The 22,268-nt window shown below is 40.1% G+C and overlaps 3 protein-coding genes across 3 annotated transcripts; all 3 read right to left on the bottom strand.

Annotated features, from left to right (window-relative positions):
• Positions 1 to 15,044: 15,044 nt before the first annotated feature.
• On the bottom strand, positions 15,045 to 16,132 carry LOC110191149 (uncharacterized). Its single transcript, XM_020961905.2, has 2 exons — positions 15,958 to 16,132; positions 15,045 to 15,904 (listed from the first exon to the last, which is right to left on the bottom strand). Exons 1-2 carry the CDS (start codon positions 16,003 to 16,005, stop codon positions 15,071 to 15,073), a joined length of 882 nt encoding a protein of 293 aa, XP_020817564.2. The 5' UTR covers positions 16,006 to 16,132; the 3' UTR covers positions 15,045 to 15,070.
• Positions 16,133 to 18,554: 2,422 nt separating this feature from the next.
• On the bottom strand, positions 18,555 to 19,533 carry LOC147642646 (uncharacterized). Its single transcript, XM_086839830.1, has 2 exons — positions 19,510 to 19,533; positions 18,555 to 19,467 (listed from the first exon to the last, which is right to left on the bottom strand). Exons 1-2 carry the CDS (start codon positions 19,531 to 19,533, stop codon positions 18,970 to 18,972), a joined length of 522 nt encoding a protein of 173 aa, XP_086695956.1. The 3' UTR covers positions 18,555 to 18,969.
• Positions 19,533 to 20,582, bottom strand: LOC110191098 (uncharacterized). Its single transcript, XM_020961844.2, has 2 exons — positions 20,423 to 20,582; positions 19,533 to 20,359 (listed from the first exon to the last, which is right to left on the bottom strand). The coding sequence occupies exons 1-2, from the start codon at positions 20,468 to 20,470 to the stop codon at positions 19,559 to 19,561; spliced, it is 849 nt and encodes a 282-aa protein (XP_020817503.2). The 5' UTR covers positions 20,471 to 20,582; the 3' UTR covers positions 19,533 to 19,558.
• Positions 20,583 to 22,268: the final 1,686 nt, after the last annotated feature.

Raw genomic sequence — 22,268 nt, 5'->3', positions numbered from 1 at the left:
AACATGGGCAACATGCAGCAGCAGCAGCAGCAACATCCACACGTAACTGCAATTTGGTTGCTCGCCCCAGGGGCGCAATATTAATGAGTGGCAGCATGCAAAGCAAACCTCAGACCTCAGACCTCAGACTTGGCCCAAGTGCAAGACCAATATAATGCCCCCAGTTCCCGGCCAAGACATGGGAGCCCGTTTTGGCCAACTCGTTTGCAGCTCGTACGTAGCACGGAAGCTGTTGGTGCTACGGCTGCTGCTGCTTCAACTGCTGCTGCTGTTGCAGCTCCTAATGACTGCTATTACATTTATCGTCCCGGCCATTACAATAAAATAAGCAAGAATTTAGCAATTATCCAATTTGAAAGTAACAACAAATCAGCGTGCAAACGTGCCACAAATGACAACACAAACTCAGAGCTCTGAATGCTGCTGGTAAGGTGCTGCAAGCCAATTTTTGGACAAATCGATTCTTTTTAAGAGGGCATAAAAATCCAATTATGCTCTCTCTAAGGGGTTCCGATTATCGGTAGAAATAATTCCCAGTAAATAAGGTTCACCAAACAATAATAAACCTAAAGTTAAGGTTAAAATGCATATGTTTAAAGCGTAAAATTTAATTCTTAAAAACATTTTTTTCTTCCTTTTAAATATGTTTTACCTCTCTGATAATGATAGCAGGGATTCTGCAGGACACACTGTCACTGCACCACATTGCTTCAGTGCCACTCCGGGGGGGTGGATGGCGATATGGTTATTGGCCACGCCATTGTCAACTGGTCCAGTGACAGAGCATACACACTCACACAAAAGGCATATCAAATGGTGTTACGTTTGTGTGTGCAGATACCGGGAGCCACGGCCCAGATACAGCGGCGGACGGCAGGACTATTGCATCCTTTGGAGCATTTCAATTTCCACACTCCTGACACTTATCACGAATTGCGTGCATAGTTTTTTGCTCCTGGTTCGGCTCTGGCGCATCGGGTTGATGAAACGAATTCTTGCCGCTGTTTGCTTTGAGCCTTTGAGTGGGGCTTTCGCCATATCCTGGCCATATTCCAGGCGTATCCTGTTGACGGCCGTCCTGCCTTTGTGACGGAGCACAAAGCACGCCGCCACCTCTGGTTACCTCACACTTTTTCCCCGTCCCAGTCTCTGTCTCTCTGTTGAACCAATATTTCATTATGATTGCTGACACTTAAAGCGACATCAATGCCCCTGCAGTCGGTGAGGACATGGACATCCTTTGTCTACCGCTCGGCGAGTGGCTCAAAACTCAATTTATTTGCTTTAGTCGAGGACAGGAACAACACTTTGAGGGCTTACAAACGGGTGCAGGGACTAACCACAATTAATTAAGCTTTTGTGTTGATTTAATGTTTATATCTCTCTGAAAGAGGTGATGAAAGCGTTATGTACTTTACAGTAGATAAAAAATAGCTGCTGAATGCTAAAATATATATAAAGTATTCAAGTACTATGACCAAGACGTGACTGTGACCAGAGATGTGCGCTTCTCCCAAAACGAAGGCCAATCAAGCCTCATATATGATAACTTCACTGCAGCTCAAGATGCACCGAATATGATCCCATATAATGTGACAACATTTATGGCAACTCCAGCATATAATGCTGATGAAGCTCAACACATGACACTCTGACCCTTAAAATGTTGCGGCTCTGGGTGAAGCGTCAACAAAGCCATAAAAAGTCGCTTTTAGCCAAAGAGCCTCATAAAATACAAAAATATTTTCCAGCCACTGCTGCTTGGCCAGTTGCCAATATGTAAGAGGGGGTAAGTACATCCATCTATATCCGAAAGTATAAAAAATATTGTCCCTGCCAAAATATTGTCATAAACACCACCGAGGAAGGGCGCTCTCTCTTTAAACGGCGATAAAACGCTTAAGCGCATCACATAATTTATGGCGACTGATAAAGCCCAGTTGGCCACATATATAAATCAAGATTTTTGCACACGAATTTATGAATGAAGAACATGCCAGGCTGTGGCCCATTAATTGGCGTTCCCCTCACCGGGACTTTGAGAGCACCGATCGATGAATGTGATTTCCAATTAACCAGTTGACAGTTGCAATCGCCTATCGTGGATCGGCCATCGACCATCGACCATCGACCATTGAGCATCGGGCCATTGGCCACCGTCCACCGCCAATTGGCCATCATGGCTGGTCAAAAACAACTCAATCAAACTCCGCCGCAGCAGCAAATGTCATTCATTAAACTCAAAGAGAACAAGCCCAAGGCACAACCAGGAAAAGCAACACCATGGCCAAGACACTGGGGGAAACTGAAGAGCCATAAGCTATTCTTTAATTCTTTAATTAATTAATTCAACTGAAGTTGTAATGCTATCATATAGTTTAAATGGAAGAAACCTTAAATTTTCTCTCTGCTTTAAGATTTATTTGCATTTATATTAAAGAATTTCTCTCTGTGGATGTGCTACAACTAAGGCAGGCACGACAAAACTGTAACAAGGAACTGTTCTGGCCAAACAATGTGCAACAGGCAGGCTGAATCTGGAGGCACTGGGCCTCTGTGGCCGCTTGTTGGGCAACTTTCTAAATGAGTGCTCTATAAATCACGACCAGAGGAGTACAAGTTGTGCTGCCAGTGTTCGGTGCGGCTACCAGAACAAAAATTAATTTAGTCATACTGCCGGACACTTGCCAGATTAATGGCGTCCTGGATTTAGAAAGTCTGGGCCGGAGTTGGAGCGCGCTTCAGTTGACCCCGGGAGAGCACTTCCCCGCGAAATCAATGAAGCGCAAGTTCTTTTTTTTCGTGGGCGTTCTGGGCGAACATGGCCAGATTGTGTTTGTTTTTCCAGTGTTTTCTTGGCTTTATTCTCTTTCTGCCTGCCTGGTCTTTTACCCAGCCCACGTGCCTTGTGTCCCCAACAATAAGAACTTAAATTTTTATTCATGGTCAACAATGCGGAAGTTGCAGTGCAGCGAAAACAAAAGAAAAATTCACTGCCGTTCAAAATTTGCATTTTCCTTTTCTTGTTTTTTTTTTGCTCTGAGAATTCTGGTCATGATGCGGGTTTACCGCTTTAAACGAAGCTGCTGAAGACGGGAATAACAGTGTTCCTGGTCTTACCAATGTTTGTCTAGTGCCCGTTCCCATTCCCATTCTCATTCGAATTACCATTCCCATTCCCACTCAACGCTCATAATTTGATAAACCTTTCCTCCTGTCGGTTTTTATTGTGGAAATCTTTAAGAATCCATTAAATTCCGCAAAAGATTTATGACTGGACGCTCTGTCTGCCTCATTCAAAAGCGAATTGCCATTGATACGCAATTACTTTTAATTGCATTTCGCTTCATTACGTACAGAAATTTAAGATGTATTGGCCATTGAAAAGTATCTTTTTACCTGAGCCATCATGTATCAGAGAATTGAAGGATAAATTCAGATTTAAAGGGGACATTTTTTATGCACCAGAGATTGTTGGATTATCTTTTAAGCAAATTTTCAAGCATACAAGAAGCTTTGGCATTTAACTATTCAAAACATTGATTAAAATATTAAATATCAATACCCAGCCTCTACATAGGTTAAGAATATTTATACAAAAATGTGTTTAAGAGAAATTGAAATTGAAATCTAATATACTTTAAATTATGTTCATATTATCCAGCCTCTTTTATTTTCCCAAAGATAAATCTAAGCGCCTGTGGATTTTATCAATATTTCCTTAATTTATCCATAAAATGGATGGTTGAAATTGAGTGTGTGACTCGGCAGGAAGTTAATTGATTACATCAGTTTTCTTTTGTCAATCGCAGTCGATTAAAACGTACTTTTCAGCGCCGTTGACATTGGGTTGGGCCCTGCCACTGTCCATGACACGGGCCCAGGACTCAGACTCTGGCTCTGCCTGTCTGTCGAGCTCTCCTGCCCCTGCCACCCGTAATCCTGCACCGAACCGCACTCGTTTATTGCATCTGTTTGTTTATTTAGCTGGCATTGTGTTTCAGTTTCAGGGATCGGCTGTCCGTCCCCCCTGCCTCTTTGATTGTTTGCCTCGATTTTGCTGGTGTTATTTTTGCTTTGCCCCTGCTCGAACTACAAACAAGCCGTGGCAAATTGTAATTTAATACCGAAAAAATGTGTGCAACACAAAGCGCTTAAATGAGGTGTTGCAAGCTTATATCTGCCGCAATTTCCCCAGCCTTCTTTTAGTCGTTCTCGTCTTGTTTATTTTGGCCAGAGTGAGACCAACTGGCTAACTGACTGGCTGACTGACTGACTGTCGGGCTCTCGGGTTACGTACGAACGGAAGCAATTTGCCATTTGATAGAATTTCGCTCGCAGTCCGCTTTTAATTAAGCCAACTTCTGTTTCTGCTTGTGCATTTCAGCCGGCAAGAAGTTGACACAGTTATTTGCTGGGCCAGCAAAATATTTGCATTACTTCTGCTGGAATCCAGAAACCAGACAGTGGATGGGGGAATCCCGCAGGAAGCAATTTGTCAACTTAATTATTAACATGGCAGGCGCCATTTATGGACATGGACATACATGCCAAGTATTCCGCCACTACACTCTACTAATTTAATCAAATAGTCCTACGTGGCGTATGAGCAATGTGCCTGCCACCCAGCGAGTAGCGGCGGCAACTGTGTAAATATTTGCCACACATTTCTGCATTCAACACTCGGCACTCGGCATTCTGCAATTGCAGCAAAAGTGCCAAGAGTGACATTTGACTGGGAGAAGCCTCGATTCACAGACTCATAGACCCATTGAGACGCCCGGCAAAACAGAGTTTCAAGTGTATTAGATACAGTCTCGGTGGCGAGAAGCCCCTCCGGTTCTCCGGTTCATAACTGTAAGTATTTGCACTGCCGGCATAAATGTAATTTCATGGTGTGTCATTTTCAACCCAGTTGCTCCCAAAGGAGCCCGACCAAGCTGCTCCAGATGGATGCGGCAGAACTCTTCCCCAAAACATGTATATACATAACATATAAGAGCATATATATGTATACATATATGCAATGGATAGAATTTAGAGATGGGTTAGAATGGATGGATGTAGATGCTCGGCATGTTTGCTCTTTGCTCGGAAACTGATTTCTTTTCTTTCCATTTTCTTGCTGCTCGCTCTGCGGACTTTTTAGAGCAGAAATTTCATGTGGAATTTTCAATATAAATTGCAACGCTCAAAATGTATTTCATTTTCGGTTGCAACCTCGCAGGCAAAATGCTTCCAATTAGCAGGCATTCTCGGTATAGGGTAAAATATTCAACAATCAATCAACAATAGCTCCCGATAGCTGCTATCAGAACATTAATTAATTGGTATTTTCTTGGGATTTTTTTTCTAGCACGTGGAATTCTAAAAGTGATTGATTGGGGGGCCTAAAGTGTTTCGCCAAGAGATTTAATAGGTATTACACAAGTTATTGTTGTTTATTACTTTAATAAATTATTGTTATTTCAAGAAATAGTCAGTAACTACTATTTATTAATGAGCAACAACACAGAATACATTTAGTAAAACAAAAAATAGGCACTATTCCAGGGTATTTTAATTTTATTCAGAAGATTGTAAATCTATGAAGGAGTCATTTCCGACCCTATAAGGCATATATATTCTTGATCAGCATCAACAGACAAATTGATCTAGCCATGTCCCGTTGAAAAATAAATTTTTGAAATTTTTTCGAAAATTGCAAATTTTATAAGGGGTTACATCATTAAAATTGTCAAAATTTTACAAAAAGTTAAATTTCTTAAATTTGAAAACTGAGTATGCAAATTTGTTAATCTATTAAAAAATAGCATATAACATATTTCCAAATTATAATTAATGATTTTTTGGCTTAGTTATGAGATTTTTAAAATATGATTTTTGGAAAAAATTGCCCGTTTTTATATCTTTTTGTAGGGTTTTATAATTTAAGTCAGAAACTGACAATAGCATCAACTAACACAGTATGCAGATTTGTTAGTGCAATTAAAATTAGCACATAAAAGCTTTCCGAATTAATATTAATGCAATATTGGCTTAATTATGATGTTGTTAAGACTTTGATTTTTTTTTTAAATTGACTGTTTTTATACCTTTTTTTTCTGGGTATAGTGTAAGTCAGAGGCTTGAAACGTAATGAAGGAGTAATTTCCGACCCTATAAATCATATATATTCTTGATTAGCATGAAAAGGAGAATCGATATAGGCAGAGGAGGAGCGAAAATAAATTTTTCGACATTTTTCCAAAATTTGAAAATTTTATAAGGGGTTACATCATTAAAATTATCAAAAATTGGCAAAAATTTGAATTTTCTAAAATTTAAAATTGAGTATGCAGATTTGTTAACATAATAAAAACTAGCATGGGAATGGTTTCCGATTTAAAATTATTGATTTTTTGGTTTAGTTATGAGCTTTTTAAATTTTAATTTGTCAAAGAAAATTGCCTTAGGAAAGACAATATATATCGATTCAAAGAATGTGAATATTTTAAGCTTACTATAATATAATTTAAATCCAATCCGCAAGGCACATAAACTACCATTTTCTGAAGTTAGTTTCCTGTCTGGTTTTGATAAATATTTATATATAGAAATTTATATAGAAATTTATACAGATATAAAGACAAATATATTAAACAATCTTTTATCTAGAAAATTTCCATTATTGCCAATACTTTTTAAATATATTAAGTGCTTTCTATAATAATTAATTAAATTTTGGCTACTAATTGAAAGCTTTCACCTTAAATTTCTCTCGCATTAAAAATAAATAAAACTATTGTCATGGAAAACAGAAATAATAAAAATTCGCTCATTGGCTGCGGAATCGATTCATGTTAATTTATCAAAATACTTGTCACATTAAAAAGGCATTTGGATAAATTCGAATTTGTTGAATATATAAACAGTACTATGTGAATTATCTTGATGAGCACTTGCCGCTGTCAAAGCCTAATTAAAATATTGATAAACAAATTCCATTTAAGTTGCATATCGTTACTATACTGATTAATTGTAGGTAATGAATGGTGCGGAATTGAGTTGTAATCAAATGTTAATTTCAATTTAAAATTGCGAAGGCGACACGCCCGCTGGCAGAACTTTCATTGGAGTTTTGCTAAGAGTATAATAAACTTTCCACGACTATAAAAATTTTCCCAGCGCGAAAATTAATAGCGTTCTGGAGGGCGTTGCCCGCAGCCAAGTTTTCCAGACCCCCCAAGAATTTACGGAACAAATGCAAACACTCTGTGGATATTTATTACATTTTAGCAATTGTAAATGTAATTGTCATTGTTTGTCTTGGCGTCTGGGAAATGTCGTTTAATTGCCAACCTTTCGGGTTGAGTGGACTTCCCCTCTGGCTGCCCCAGTAACTGCAGTGACGGGGTGCGAAAGTCAGTTGGTATGTTAGTCAGGCCATTTAAAAATAGACACGCCCGAATGCTTAGATAAATAAACAAAATGTCAGGCTGTAAAAATTTATGAGCCTCAATTGAAGTATGGCCATTTCAATGGCAAACGATAAAAAAAAGAAGCAAAACAAAGTGAGACAGATAAAGAAAAAGGCCCAGGAAAGTAAAATTTGCCTATGAGTCAATTTGCACAAGTTGTCTATAGTTTTTGCTTTCGTTACATGAAAGAAGAAACTGGGTCGCAGGCGGCCACAAATGTATCTGGATTTCATTTAGATTGGGCCCGCAGGCGACGGCTTATCGCAGAATGACAATCTCCACGGCGAGCCAAATGGAGAAAGAGGCCCAGAACGAAGCGGAAAGCCATGAGATACATTTTCCAGCTCGAGCAAATACGACGACTGCAACGAGATCTCTATCTCTGTGCATTTGAAGGTAAGCTCTTTCACTTTTGATTGGAAGTGGCGCTGCAAGTGGAAGTGGACCATAAATGGGTCACTCTTGTCGAAACGGAAAAATCTTTGCGCTTAAAGTTCTCGCTCTCCACATGGCTGCGCACTGCGAAAGCAATTAACTTTTCGCATTAAGCGGAAAAACCACCAGCTGGGAAATCACTCTCGCTGCGAAGAAATTCATCACCGCCGCCCGCTGAGTTTCCTCTGCAATATGTTCTTTTGATTTGACAGAATTAAAATCATAAATCGAAGGTAAAAAATAAAACACTCAAAGAGGCAATAAACTGCTTGGCGTGATAAATCTCCAAATAAATAAAGTCGATTCGGCAAGAGTCACGACTTCTGGGCAAAGTGATTTCAATTATAATTGAAAATGAATTGGCAATTCGTTAATTAATTTGCCCGGCTATCGATGATATTGCTGAGCCCAGGCAAGCCCAAATAACCGCATGATTCACTGCTGCCGGAGGAGCTGCAGAGCCCCTAAGCTCTCAACTGCTCAAATTTGCTTTGATTTCGCATCATCGATGTATCTCTGCATTCAAGTAGCAAATTATCTTGTCTCAAGTTGTCAGCGGCAGCGCCACTGGAGCCGCTTCTTTTGTCAGGTCGGAACTATGTTCCCCAGCCATGTATCTGTCTTTGAATATAGAATATCTTATCGAGACTGAGACTGCCTTCAATTGCCATGGCATTTCATCGGCATCATTATGGGCACGCAGAAGAAAAAATAAAATAAACCAGGACAAGATGTACGAGTATCTCCATTCGAGACATTCGAGTCTCTGTTCTTGGTTGCACAAGTAAGTACGAGTATCTCGCAGAGCGTTCCCGTTCCCAACATCTTGTTCGCTTATCGCTGGAGGTATGGCTGAAATTACGCCGAATGAATTGAATTGAATTGAATCGAACTGCTGCCCTTCACGATGAAGCACTTGACGAAAACAGAGCCGTAATTGAGGCATGCATTAGGTATAAACAAATACAATAAAAGTTTAATCATATATGAAACACTTATTTGCTCTTCATCCCAACAATTCTGAGTTATGTTTAGCAGAAACTACAAATATATACTTATAATCCTTTCATATTTTCTATACCATTTCTTAAGGTGTAATTCACGAAATTGCAACTCGGAACTGGCAGGCGAGTAATGGATACTTTCGCTTTGACATGTCCCCAACTCGATTCATTCCGTCAATTTGCCAGCTTTATTTATTTTGCATTAAAGTGCACCGTTGCGTGGGCAGCTCATTAAAAGTGCCTTTGTGACTGGAGGGAGCCAAGGTCCTTGGCACAGACAAAGACCAGATTTGCTGGGGTCTCTTTCTCTGTGGCGCCATTGTATGAAAAATTCTTATTAAGTGATCAATAATCATTTTGTTAGAATGCCAAAAGCACTTACCGGTCGGTCTGTTGGCCAAAAGAAAGCTCGGAAAGGGCCGGGACTAAAATGGAAACCAGAACCAAATTACAAACAATTTACATAGTTGCGCCTAGAGCTTATTTGGACTGAGACTTAGACTTGGATTTGGTCTTGTTCTTGGTGTTGTTCTTGTCTTGTGGTGGTGGTCCTCGGCTGCGGGTTCTAGTTTCTTTTTTTTTTCTCCTGAGCCCTGTTCCCGGCACTCTTGGCCTTTCTTTACCTGGACACGCCCGCATTGTTGGCTGCACTTTGGCAACCTAAACGCGTTGCTCCAAATGCAATTTCCAAGCGTCAGAATTTGGGTTAAATTGCAGCAGATAAAACACAATTTAGCTCGGGGCTCCGACTGCGATTCTCATGCAAAGGAGTTGAAGTCTGGAGCGAGGGATATACATTAGAGAAGAGAAATGTGACAGTCGATACAAGAAGTATCGCTTACAATGTAGAAATATGGACAACGTCTATAAACTACGGAAAATATCTTACATGTTTTGCCTCAGAAGAATGTTTCCATATCATTAGATAGGTAATACATAGATAGATAGATAGATAAGTAATATGAAATTTCCTCATCAATTTAGCTGCATATATTAAGGAAAACTTTTATAGAAATTTCTTTTTAATATCAATAAAAAATAATAAACTTTATAATGCTTTTATCCTCCCTAAGCCCAGCTCTGTCTAACTTTAGAGTTAGAGGCAAATCATTACTACTTCTACGTGCCCAAAACTCCACTAAGCCAGACTAAAGTAAAGACAACCCAGCTGGGGAATGGGAGTACAAACATCAACATCACACCCAACCATTGAAATAATCAATTCAATTAAAATGCCAGGCAGCTGACCAAAGGGCTCGGTTCAGGTTCGGGTTTTGGACTGGAACAGCTCCCAGAAGGCCAAAACTGATGATGATAATGATGTAGGGCTGTGAGGAGGACCACAAGCAGGACCAGGACCAGGACCAGGACGAGAAGGAGGCGAGGCAAGTGCCCCTGTCCGCGGACTCATGAAAAATTCATTCATAGTGTGGAATTTCGCGCTTAAATGTAAAATAGTTTTTCAAACAAGTCGAACACAAAGCGCATTGTAAGAGCCGCCGACAAGGAAGCAAAGCCAGCAGCTGAGTCTCTGTGCCTTGGTGTTATGAAAGGATGCTGAGAAAATGCACCGCTGACATAGGTGGGCTTCCAGCTCAGCTTCTCGGTTCTCAATCCTGATTCCCAAATGTAACACAAGCCAGGGATTGGTACGGGAATGGGAATTGCGATTGGGACTGCGACTGGGATTGGGATTGGGTTGATTGGGATTGGCAGCTGCGTTGCGGACTTTAAAAGCCAAAAGACTTAAAGTAGCGGCATTACGACGCACCAACGCGATTAGCATAAATGTATAAATGCATACAGAAAAGCTCTGGGCTACAAGAGCCTTCGTTCTTCCACAGAACATTGAATACTCTGCAGTAAGGAGAATGCGAGATATATTGAAGAAATTTTAAGAAAATAAAATTAAATTAAACAGACTAAAATGAAAAGATATAAATTACTATTAAAAGTACCATAAATATAACAACCTTCTTCCTGTAATTTCTCTGTAAACAACTACGCAGTTGAGCTGCCAACATTTTCGACTGTCATAGAGCACTGTAAAGTCCAAAAACCCCTCTTTTGTGCGACATTAAAAGCATCCAGGCAGCGTTACGCATCACAGATACGTCGGAAATGCTGCGCACACACTCCCATAAGCCAACTCTAAAGATGCTCCAAGAAGATGCTGCCACATAGGCGACTCCATAAAGATTTCGTCGCATTTAAAGACACCTCGAGTGGAACGGCAGAGACACGAACGCAGGCACTAACACATATCCAGCGGACGACTTAATGCCAATGCCGGTGAAGTCATCTCGCTGGGTACGTGTTTAACTACACACAAGCTCTCTGGTCTGTGGATGCTGGAAACAGGGGTCCGGGAATCCAAGGAAGATACTTTTAGACAACAGCCTGCCGCTGTCTTGTTGTGGCCACGCCCCCCAAGTCTGGAGTTGCCTTTTAATTTCCCCATGGCATGTGCCAGATGACAATGGAAATGAAAAGTACCCGGCAAACCTTTTGTGGCTCACGTTTCATAATCTCTACCTTTTTTTCTTTTGCCCTAAAAAAATGTAACTAAAGCTAAAAAAAAAAAGTGGAAATTATTATGCATTTTTAATTGCCATTGGCGTGGCTTGTTCAGGTTTTAATTGCCCTTTTTGCCTAACTGGCCATAATCGAATGGACAAATCAATGGCCCGGGGCAAAAGCAAGCTGACACTTTGAGTGGCTTTTTAATTAATTTTCCAAACGTATTAAATTTTAATGAATTTAAACGCCATTCAAACAAAACATCATCGGTTGGTATTCTGTTATTTGCATTGGTTGGCATTTAATTTATGCCCAAACACACACGGAGAGTGCATCGCACATTAGTCATACGCAACGTTGCACAAATATTTATTAGCTATTGCAAGTCACTCCCTCCGATGGCAACTGCGGTGCAAACATGGCCGTAAATACAAACGAAAGCATCATCGATAAACGAACCTTTAGCCGCCATAAATAAAGCCCAGCACTAAATCAATCATACGCAATGTGGTGCTAATTAATTGAGTAAGCATAGCAAGGCCTATGATTGCTCCGATCACAAGGCCAAGAGAAGGAGGTCTTTAAGGTCAATACAAGGGAAAGCTGTGACTACTTTGGGATGTTTATTTTCATTCAAGTAAACAAATAAAATTTAAAAGTTAATAAAGAGTAAATTGTGATAGAATACATTTTCAGTATGTAATCTGTGGAAAGTCCAGTTATGGCTTCAGTGTAACCCTCGTTTCCGCTCTTGGGCTTAATCCCAGTGCCCCATTAAATACTTGAGCGAGAGCAGACCCTCCACTCGAGGGCCCTGGTTCAACGAACTAGCCTCCACTCGAAGCTAAAGCCCTTCCACGATTCAATATCAAGTTGGCAACTCGAAACCCACTTGGAATTAAGTATGACTGACCTGCAGGCGACTCAGCCTCAGCCTCAACCTCAACCTCAACCTCCACCTCAGCCTTGGTTGGGCTTCGGCATTCAGCGTTTAGCATTTAGCATTCAGCCGTGTCCAATGCTAAGATCAATGCCACTCCATGCTGCCTGTGCCAACTTCCTGTTGCAACAACCACTACTACCCTATATGGCCACAATGTGGTGGCTACACATAACATGCATACTACTATATATATATTATAGATATACCCGCGGGATCTGCCCCGGCATACAGTCCTAGTTCTTCTTCTCCTCGTCCTTCGCATTTTTATTTAAACACTTCCTTATTTCGCTTTGTGCTCTGGCATTTGGCATTTGGCAGCTATTCTGTGTCAATTCCCGGCACAGTGTCTGAGTGTCATCGGAGCTGGTGAGCCGGAGAGAGAGCCGGAGAACTGGAGGAGCAGCAGGTGAATGGGATCGGATTGCCCCGACGACTCGGTTCTCCGACACTCGTCTGGCTGAGTGCCAAGTGTAGTGCAATAAACCTGCCGTCCTGAATGGCTGGCAATCAAAGATTTGAATGCGAGATACGATGACATTTACTCGCACATTCAATTGCGCTTTTGATTTGAATATTTACATGCTTGCCGGGTCGTAGTCCCAGTTCCGAGTCGAGTTCCGAACAGATTCCCTGGGGGTCTGGCAGAGGTAAAGGCAAAGGCATTCTTTCATGTCCTTTCCTTCTATTGACGCAGCCAAATTGGCTTTGCTGCACACGGAGAAATGCAAGAATCACCGATTTATGTGGTTTTACTTAATAAAATATTAACTCTTTATGAGTTTGAATATCGCTTTTAGCGTTAAAACACTTTGAAATAAATAATTAAAGTACTTTAACTGCATGTAATTATTACCTTTGCTGACTTCCCAAAAACTTCCTTTTTTTCAAAACTGCAAAAGAGGTAAAAGTAAAGTACAAGCTCATATACTTTTTCTGTATCTGTAATAAAGCTTCATCATATTCGGTATATTGCCATCTAATGTTGCACATTAAATTCAAGTTTAGAGATTGAGTGGCTAGCAAAAAGGTTATGTTTCATAATTTTTAACACAAACTGCTTTCAATTTTTCAATTTGTTACTTGCGTTTTGTTTAATCTTACATACTTAGTTTTCGCTTATTTCTTTCTGTGCTTTTATTCTGGAGATCTCAGGATCAGGCCCTAATTGATTTTCAAACGTTTCCTCAGCGTCTCTGGGTGCAGTTGTCTGTATTTAAACAACTTAGTTAGTATTTCAGAGCCTTGGCATACTTAGCCGCAGATCTGCGTTTCAAGCATAAACAACTAATTTGCCTAATTGATAAGCCATGCAAAGGCATCTCAAGACATCTTGACTCGACTTCACTTCACTGGGGTCTGTCTTGGCCGGAATGGTTGAGTTTCTGTTTCAGTTTCAGTTCAGTTTCTATAGCTGTTTGCTTTGTCCGTCAACATCTTTTGAGCGGAGGCACTCAGGCGCAAACTGTTGCACTTCAGGCCAAGAGGAACTGAAGCTGGAGCTGAAGCTGGAGTTGGAGCTGGGGCTGGTGGTGGTGCTGCAACTGGAGCTGGAAGCATGCATACATAGTATGGAGTGTGGAGTATGGCGTATCGCCTAGGACCCCCATTAATTGCAATCAATTTTGCTGTCAACACACACTCCAAATAACTGCAGGATATTTATTTATGCTTTATGCCGTTCCTGCGCTGCCCTTCAGCCAACTTTTGCAACTGAATAATTGCCTTATGACACATTATCATTATTATTAAGCCTGCCACGATGGGCCAAGAGTTATCATTATCTTTTACCCTTGGCCCTGGGGGTCCACGTATCTGGGAATTAGAGAGTCAACAATGAAATGCCAAGTGGCCCCAGTGGCTCCTCTTGGCTCATAAATATATTTCCAGCTGGCAACATTATATAATTATTTTGCCATGGATCGGATTGAATGCCGGCCAAGTGCGTCGATGTTTCTCGTACGCCGTTTTTGCCCCAGGTTGCGACTTCTCATCGGTTGCAGTAACAGCAACCTTTTTAGGCCGGCAGCAAAATCGGCAGCAGGCCACCGCCTTTGCGCGAAATTCATTTTAAAGTGCAAATATTTGCTGCCTGGCCAGTTGCTTAAATGAGAAAAACTGGGCAAAAAAATAAATAAATATATATGTATATATGTATACTTACTATATGCATGCATATAGCTCACACACACAGAAGCCAGTAATGAAAATGTGTGGCACTCGTCATTGCGGCAATGAATATACATATACGTATATATACGCATTTGTATTGCTCATTGGCATTGCTGTAAATTAATCCCACCAGGGATGGGATCATTGTAATTATCGATAATTAAGATATAATACTTAAGAATTAAGGAACCCGTTGTACGAGGTACGCATTGAGCACTCATATCTAATAAAAACCTTAATTGACGCACTATTTTTAAACTGAACTGAAGATGATGATGCGAATATCGTAAGAATCGTAGATATGAAGAATCTTAAAAAGCAACAGCTTTATGTGCGTTGATATCTTAAATTTTTTTTTAATATTAGTTTTACTTCACTTTAAATAGACAATGAGGGCCAACTAGGGGGCACTCGTCCTCACCTTTAATTACACAAAATGGCAACGAAGCTCGACAATATCAAATTTCCGCTTCTACCACAAATAGAAATCGGTAAAGTAAAGATGGTAATATATTGAGTTTTACAACCACACAAATCTTTTATTTAACTAATCTATAGAATTTAATATCGGGATGGAAATAGTATCCCTGTTGGTGTAGGGGGTACATCGGAACTAGATAATCCATTCGCATGTTCCGCCTTATGGCACAATTGATATACTTCCACCAATCTGTCATATTAGCCTGGTGACACTCTTGCGAATTTCCTTCCTTCCAGATCTCCTCCCGAAGGTCCATCCACACCGCCCGAAAACTAAATACTCTGTTGTAAATGCGCGGCTTTAGATATAAAAAGATGTTCGGAACGTTATAGACTGTGGACCTTTTCCGGCAGACTGTGGAGAGGCCATATCTATGTCCGGGGGAATACATTCTGGGGCGTTCTGGGGCGCGAAACTTTACAGTGGAGGGACTGCCGCGGTAATACTCCTTTTGTTGCGAATCTTCAAGTGTATCTTTGTTGTTGGCGAACAACTTATCGAACACAATGTTTCCCACTTTATCCGTTTTAAGAACTGGGACTGATACGGTCATCTCTGTATGCGCCTTACTTTTGGCAGTACTAAAAGCTCTGGTACTTTTATCGACGGTTTCATTGGTATGTGCAATTTTGGGAAACATGCTAAATTTGCCCTTTTGGGAAGGTATTTTATTTCCACCCGCATTGCCAAGGGGAATCGGGAACATTGCCCAACCGAGAGCGTCCTCGGTGGCTGATTTCTGATCGTCCGAATCTTTAATTTGTTTTTGCGTTGCCTGGCGATTATCAATTATCTTTTTGTGAGGATGTTTTCGGGTATATGATGGTGTTTTAACGTTTAAGTTTCTTTCATGATACTTAATCGGAAGGGACTGAACCAACAAATGACTGGCCTGCGTATTAGATAATTGTAAACAAATTATTCAATTAACAAATCTTAACTTACGCCCAAAAAGAATCCAATGGCAATAACTAGTATAAATGTTCTTTCCATTTAGTTTACAACTGTCTGTGTCGGTGTATGTGAACTGTTCGTTAAAAATAAATGTAGATTTATTCTGAAAATTGATCCATAATCCCAAGCATGCTAAGAAATCTAGCCTTTTGTTGATAGTTACTCATAGTAACTTATGCGATTTCATTACCTAAAAACTCATGATCACAAATCAATAAAAAGCTTAAACTTTTTCTTTAGATCAGACAAGAAACCAATTTGTATTTAAATTAAAGAATATTTCCAACAGGGTTTCCAGCATAATTTGTGCATCTCTGGCCAATATAAACATATATATTATACATATATACTTGCGAAAGTTGTGCACTGTAAATATTTGGATCCACCACCACCCGCACTTTTGCCATAGCTACGAGTGGGGAGTGGGAAATGGGAAATGGAAAATGGATGAGGTATGGGGGATATGGTGGGTGGCAACCGCAGAGTATGCTTGACTTTGGTTTAAAAATACAATAAAAAAGAAAAGAAAAAAAGCACAGAACTACGCAGTCCGTTGCCCCCCTCTGACGACCACGTTTATTGATGGTCGCGGCAAGTGCTTTAATGGAAATTTAAGTATCATCGTTTAAAATGAAGTAGAAAAGCGCAAGGCAGCGGGAAAAGGCAAATTCCGAGCTGGAAATGCGATTGCGAGTGCCATTGCGACCCTCGGCGGCGAAGCCTTGGTCATTGCGTTGGCAACGCAAATTATTATTTTTATTATTATTGCAGGTTTTTCGGTGCTTATTTATTTTATGCAACTTTTACAGCGCTGCACATAGAAATTATATGCAGCCGCGGACCGCTCTAATGGAGGTTGTTTAAAAACAGAAAAATATAACTACAAACAACAAACCAGTAAAATACGACATCCCGAAAAAGGGGGAAATGGAATCAGGGGCATTAAACAAGCAAAAAGCTAACTAAAATATGCAACGAAAGCGTTAGGGAAATTTGATGGGCGGCTGCGTCGTGAAAATGCCGTAAAACTCGGCCCGTAATGAGCTACGGTGTGTACATCAAATATGCAACAATTAAAAGTGACAACAAAACTGAGAAACCGCAACCGAAAGACACAGAAAGTATTACAAAAATTTGCTCATCAAAATTAAATGCGAGGCAAATATTTGAAAGCCAAGTACAAATTTATGCCAAGCTGCTTAGTTAACCTGACGACCGCTGAAAGTGTGGGTGTAGGCACTTTTAACACCCTTTCAGGGAGTCTCTTTTCCATTAACAAAACCGGGCTCGTAAAAAAGACAAACAGCCTTCTTCCCCCACGAAAGACGCCCAGCCCGAAACTTTGGGCTAAACCGATTTGTGAATTTATTTAGGGCACCACTTTTGGCCTTAGCCTCGGCAGCTTCGATTTCCCAGGATAACCTATAAATCCTTTCCCAGGCTGGCCCTCTCATATTTAATTCCATTGAGATTTCGACGAGGGAAGTCGGTATTTTAAAGGAGTTCTTAAAGGGTCTCTCTCATTGTACACTTCACTTTGTTCAGTTCATTTTAAAATTTACTGACCGGAGCCCATTAATTTGTCAATATAATATTTTGTATCGTTCAGTTTGATGTATTTAAACTACTAATTTATCGGCTTTACAGTTGATTTGGCAATAATATAAAATTAATTTTAAGTCTGTGTGCAAATAAATACCGAGAGCCATATATGCCATATCTTCATTAACAATTAATTATGCAGATATATTGTCCGATAAGTGTTAATGCCTATTAATTATTAGGTGAGTAATATTGATAGGAATGAAAATGGGTTAACAGTTTACTCATTCGAGTGATCATAAATAATATGAATAATAGTCACATTGAGTTCAATTTTAACATGAACTTCTTTAATGTTCTTGTTAATTTCCAGGGCCAATGGCCTCGAATACAAAACAACAAATACAACAAACAAACAGAAACAAAATGATAAACAATGTCTGCAGTTGGTAGACAATTTTAATTACTACAAAATGGGACAAAAAGCGACCATTACATTATTTCCTGTTGGCATTTTCTCTGAGGGCGCCGGCTTAAAGTTTCACTTGAATTCATTTCCCCCAAAAACATTCCTCCCAAAAAAATAAAACTCCCTCTCACCTTATCGCCGTCCTGTCGGCAGACAACAAGTAACAACAAAAAGAATTATGATTTATGTATTTAATTTAATGTTCTCGCACTCTCTTAGAGGGTGGACGTCGGATGTATGTGTTTATTTGTCAGGCGACAACGGGATAATAACAGACAACACCGAGGGAAAGAAAAGCCGCGCGGCGAATCCTACGGAAAACGATTTCCTTTGTTGCTTTTAACGGCATTTCGCTGTTTTAAAGGCATTAAATTATCTTGATATTGCTGCTTTTCTTTTAACTTCCTTCACTCCAACATAAAAATGAAAAATGTGCGGCAACTTAGCCATGTTTTTGGTTTATCATCCGCCTCCACAAGTTTCAGACATCTCGTCTCGTCTCTTCGGTGTCCTTCCGCTTCGTAATTATAAATATTTCGGTCTGTTGTTGGTTTTCCCGCCTGAGATTTTTTTTTTTTTTTTTTTTTTTTAGTGCATTAATAAGTAGACAATGAGGGACAACTATGGGGCACTCGTCCTGACCTTTAATTATACACCACAAATAGAAAAAGTACGGTAAAGATGTAAATATATAACGAGTTTTACAAGGACACAAGTCTTTTATTTAGTATTTATAGAATACAGAGCAAGAGACACCGGAACATCTGCTCTGCTTCTGCCCAGCGCTAAACCACATCAGATTTCGCCACTTTGGTGCCTACCAGATGGAGTTACTGGGAAACATAGGAAAGCTGAAAGTTTCAGCAATCCTAGGTTTCCTTACTGACTCTGGATGGTACTGATAGTGAATAACATCAACAGAGGGAGTGGAACATAAAGGAGCTTAGCTCTAATTGGAGGCCCCAGCAATGGGCCTCACCACTGTAACCTACCTACCATTTATAGAATTTGATATTGGGATGGAAATAGTATCCCTGTTGGTGTAGGGGGTACTTCGGTACTAGATATTCCATACGCATGTTCCGCCTTATGGCACAATTGATATACTTCCACCAATCTGTCATATTAGCCTGGTGACACTCTTGCGAATTTCCTTCCTTCCAGATCTCCTCCCGAAGGTCCATCCACACCGCCCGAAAACTAAATACTCTGTTGTAAATGCGCGGCTTTAGATATAAAAAGATTTTCGGAACGTTATAGACTGTGGACCTTTTCCGGCAGACTGTGGAGAGGCCATATCTATGTCCGGGGGAATACATTCTGGGGCGTTCTGGGGCGCGAAACTTTACAGTGGAGGGACTGCCGCGGTAATACTCCTTTTGTTGCGAATCTTCAAGTGTATCTTTGTTGTTGGCGAACAACTTATCGAACACAATGTTTCCCACTTTATCCGTTTTAAGAACTGGGACTGATACGGTCATCTCTGTATGCTCGACAATATCAAATTTCCGCTTCTACCACAAATAGAAAACGGTAAAGTAAAGATGGTAATACATTGAGTTTTACAACCACACAAATCTTTTATTTAACATATCTATAGAATTTAATATCGGGATGGAAATAGTATCCCTGTTGGTGTAGGGGGTACATCGGAACTAGATAATCCATTCGCATGTTCCGCCTTATGGCACAATTGATATACTTCCACCAATCTGTCATATTAGCCTGGTGACACTCTTGCGAATTTCCTTCCTTCCAGATCTCCTCCCGAAGGTCCATCCACACCGCCCGAAAACTAAATACTCTGTTGTAAATGCGCGGCTTTAGATATAAAAAGATGTTCGGAACGTTATAGACTGTGGACCTTTTCCGGCAGACTGTGGAGAGGCCATATCTATGTCCGGGGGAATACATTCTGGGGCGTTCTGGGGCGCGAAACTTTACAGTGGAGGGACTGCCGCGGTAATATTCCTTAACGCGAGAATTTACTTGGGAATCTCCATTGGTAGCGAACCATTTATCAAACACAATGTTTCCCGAAACATCCGTCCGTAATTCTGGCACTGATATGGTCATTTCGGTCTGCACCGTTGAATTATTGTTACTTTGACCACCAGGTTCATTGTGTCTTGTAAAATGGGGAAAGATATTAATTTTGCTCTTTTTCCAAATGGGATGCAGCCTATTTCCACCTTCAGAGGACTTCGGGAACATCACCAAGCCGACTGTGCCATTGAGCACCGATGGTCCATGACCAGCATCGTCCGCAGGTTTAAGGGGTATTTGAAGGGATTGGTGACTACCATGGGCAGAAGGTATTTCATTCTTTGAGTTTCTTTCGTGGTACTTTATCGGTAGTGTCTGAACCAACAAATGACTAGTCTGTAATCAGCTAATTGCAAATAAATTCCATAATACAAAAAAAAAATATTAATCTTAACTTACGCTCAAAAAGAGTCCAATGACTATAATTACTATAGGTATTTTTTCCATTTAATTTTCAACTGCCTGTGTCAGTGTTTGTGAGCTGTGGCCGATAAATAAATACTGTAGATATTATTTTGGAAAATGACACATGGTCCCACGCATTCTTAAATTTCAGGTTTTTAAAATTCACAAAGAAGTAATGATACTTTGATACTAAATTTGTAGTAATTTTAAATTTGCAAATATATAAAAGAAATACTTTGCGAATTCAATGTTTAATTCTATTTTCTGTATGGTAAAATGTCAAGGAACAACTTCCGTAAGTAAAACAACAAATGTTCCTTGCTTTTCAAAATCAAATTAAATAAATTTCACTTAATTGCAAATTTTTCATTAATTAAGCAGACATATTTTGGGTAGAAGCGAGTTCATTGCAAAGAATTATACACGGCCAGCATAATTGAATCCGCGTACCTACAGATAAAGTGCTGCATTATTCGGGATAATGCGATCCCTCCGACTGCATAACTTACTATGACCGCGGACCTCCCTTCATTCAGGACCAACAGACATTGTAATGAAGAAGCTTAAAATAATTAACCGGCCAGACTCCGTCGTTCAGAGATAAAAGAATCGCAAAAGCGTTTAACCAACATAACAAATATATGTATGTACTTGCATTCCATGTGGATTTAAACAAATAGTCTGGCGAATAAACCGGCTGAAAGGCAGTGAGTGAGTGGCGTTAACATTAAAGCCAAACCGTGAACCAATATTTTGCCGACATTTCCCATTCAGGTCTGCTGCCCAGCCCCCCAAAACGTAATTCATTTCCCGATCATTTATTTCATATTAATTAAATATGCGGTTTTAATATATACATTTAAATCATACACTGTACAGTACAGTACATATGTACATCACTTGGGCAGGGTGCGAGTAGTAAAATCTGTTTTTAAGCTGCAGTCCAAACCGATGGAAAGAAAACATTGAGGGATTTCCCCTTTTTATGCTTTTTGTTACATTTTCCCGTGACGGAAAATGCAACGAAACGAAATGAAAAGCTTTGACAAGCATCTGCTGTGGGCGGTTGTGGTGGGGGCGTGTTTTTGACAAATTGACTTTGCCAGCAACAATAATAATAATAATAGCAATAACAACAACAGCAAAAGCAAATAGAAACGGCAGCCGGAATGATTTTCAAGTACTACATTCATATTGATTTCAAACGAAACTTGAAATGCAAATGACAGATTTATTTTCCACGCTGCCGTTCTGCCGCTGTCAATCAACTTGTCGAAGGTGTTGATTGATGTCTAGTCGCGTGGGTGGGAGTGAGAGTAAAAGTACGGATGGAGGGGAGACTTGGACGGCATTAAGAGCATTTCAAATTTTTTTGACAGCCCCAAATTTACAATTTCAGCTTCTATCTAAGGCCAGGCCAAGGCACAGTGGTTTAAAATGGATTTTAACTTATGGCTGTGCTTAGAAATGAATTCCAATCTATCGACATTGTATCGATTATTAGCGACATGATATGATATGATATAATAAAGAGCTTCTTACTTTTTTCAAACATTTCCACTCGTTATACATCGTGATTTCCTAGAGTTCCATTTATTTTTATCCCATCCAAGAAATAACAGGCCAGCCATACATATCTCTGGCATATGGACCACTGTCTCCAGCTGTCGGAAAATGCTTGAGTGAGCTTTTCCTATTGACGTAAAGTGATGCCATGGGTACTGAATTACAGCTACTGAGTCAGCCATTCAAGCGATCATTGGACCTGCTCAGAAATGCAATGAAGCATGTGCAGCTTCAGTGCTAGCACAGATTACACCCGGCTCAGCCATGATTGGTG

Source organism: Drosophila serrata, unplaced genomic scaffold (genome assembly GCF_035046125.1).
Source record: "Drosophila serrata isolate PLE 108 unplaced genomic scaffold, ASM3504612v1 contig_376, whole genome shotgun sequence".
Classification (NCBI taxonomy): domain Eukaryota; kingdom Metazoa; phylum Arthropoda; class Insecta; order Diptera; family Drosophilidae; genus Drosophila; species Drosophila serrata.
This window is presented reverse-complemented; position numbering and strand designations above follow the sequence as displayed.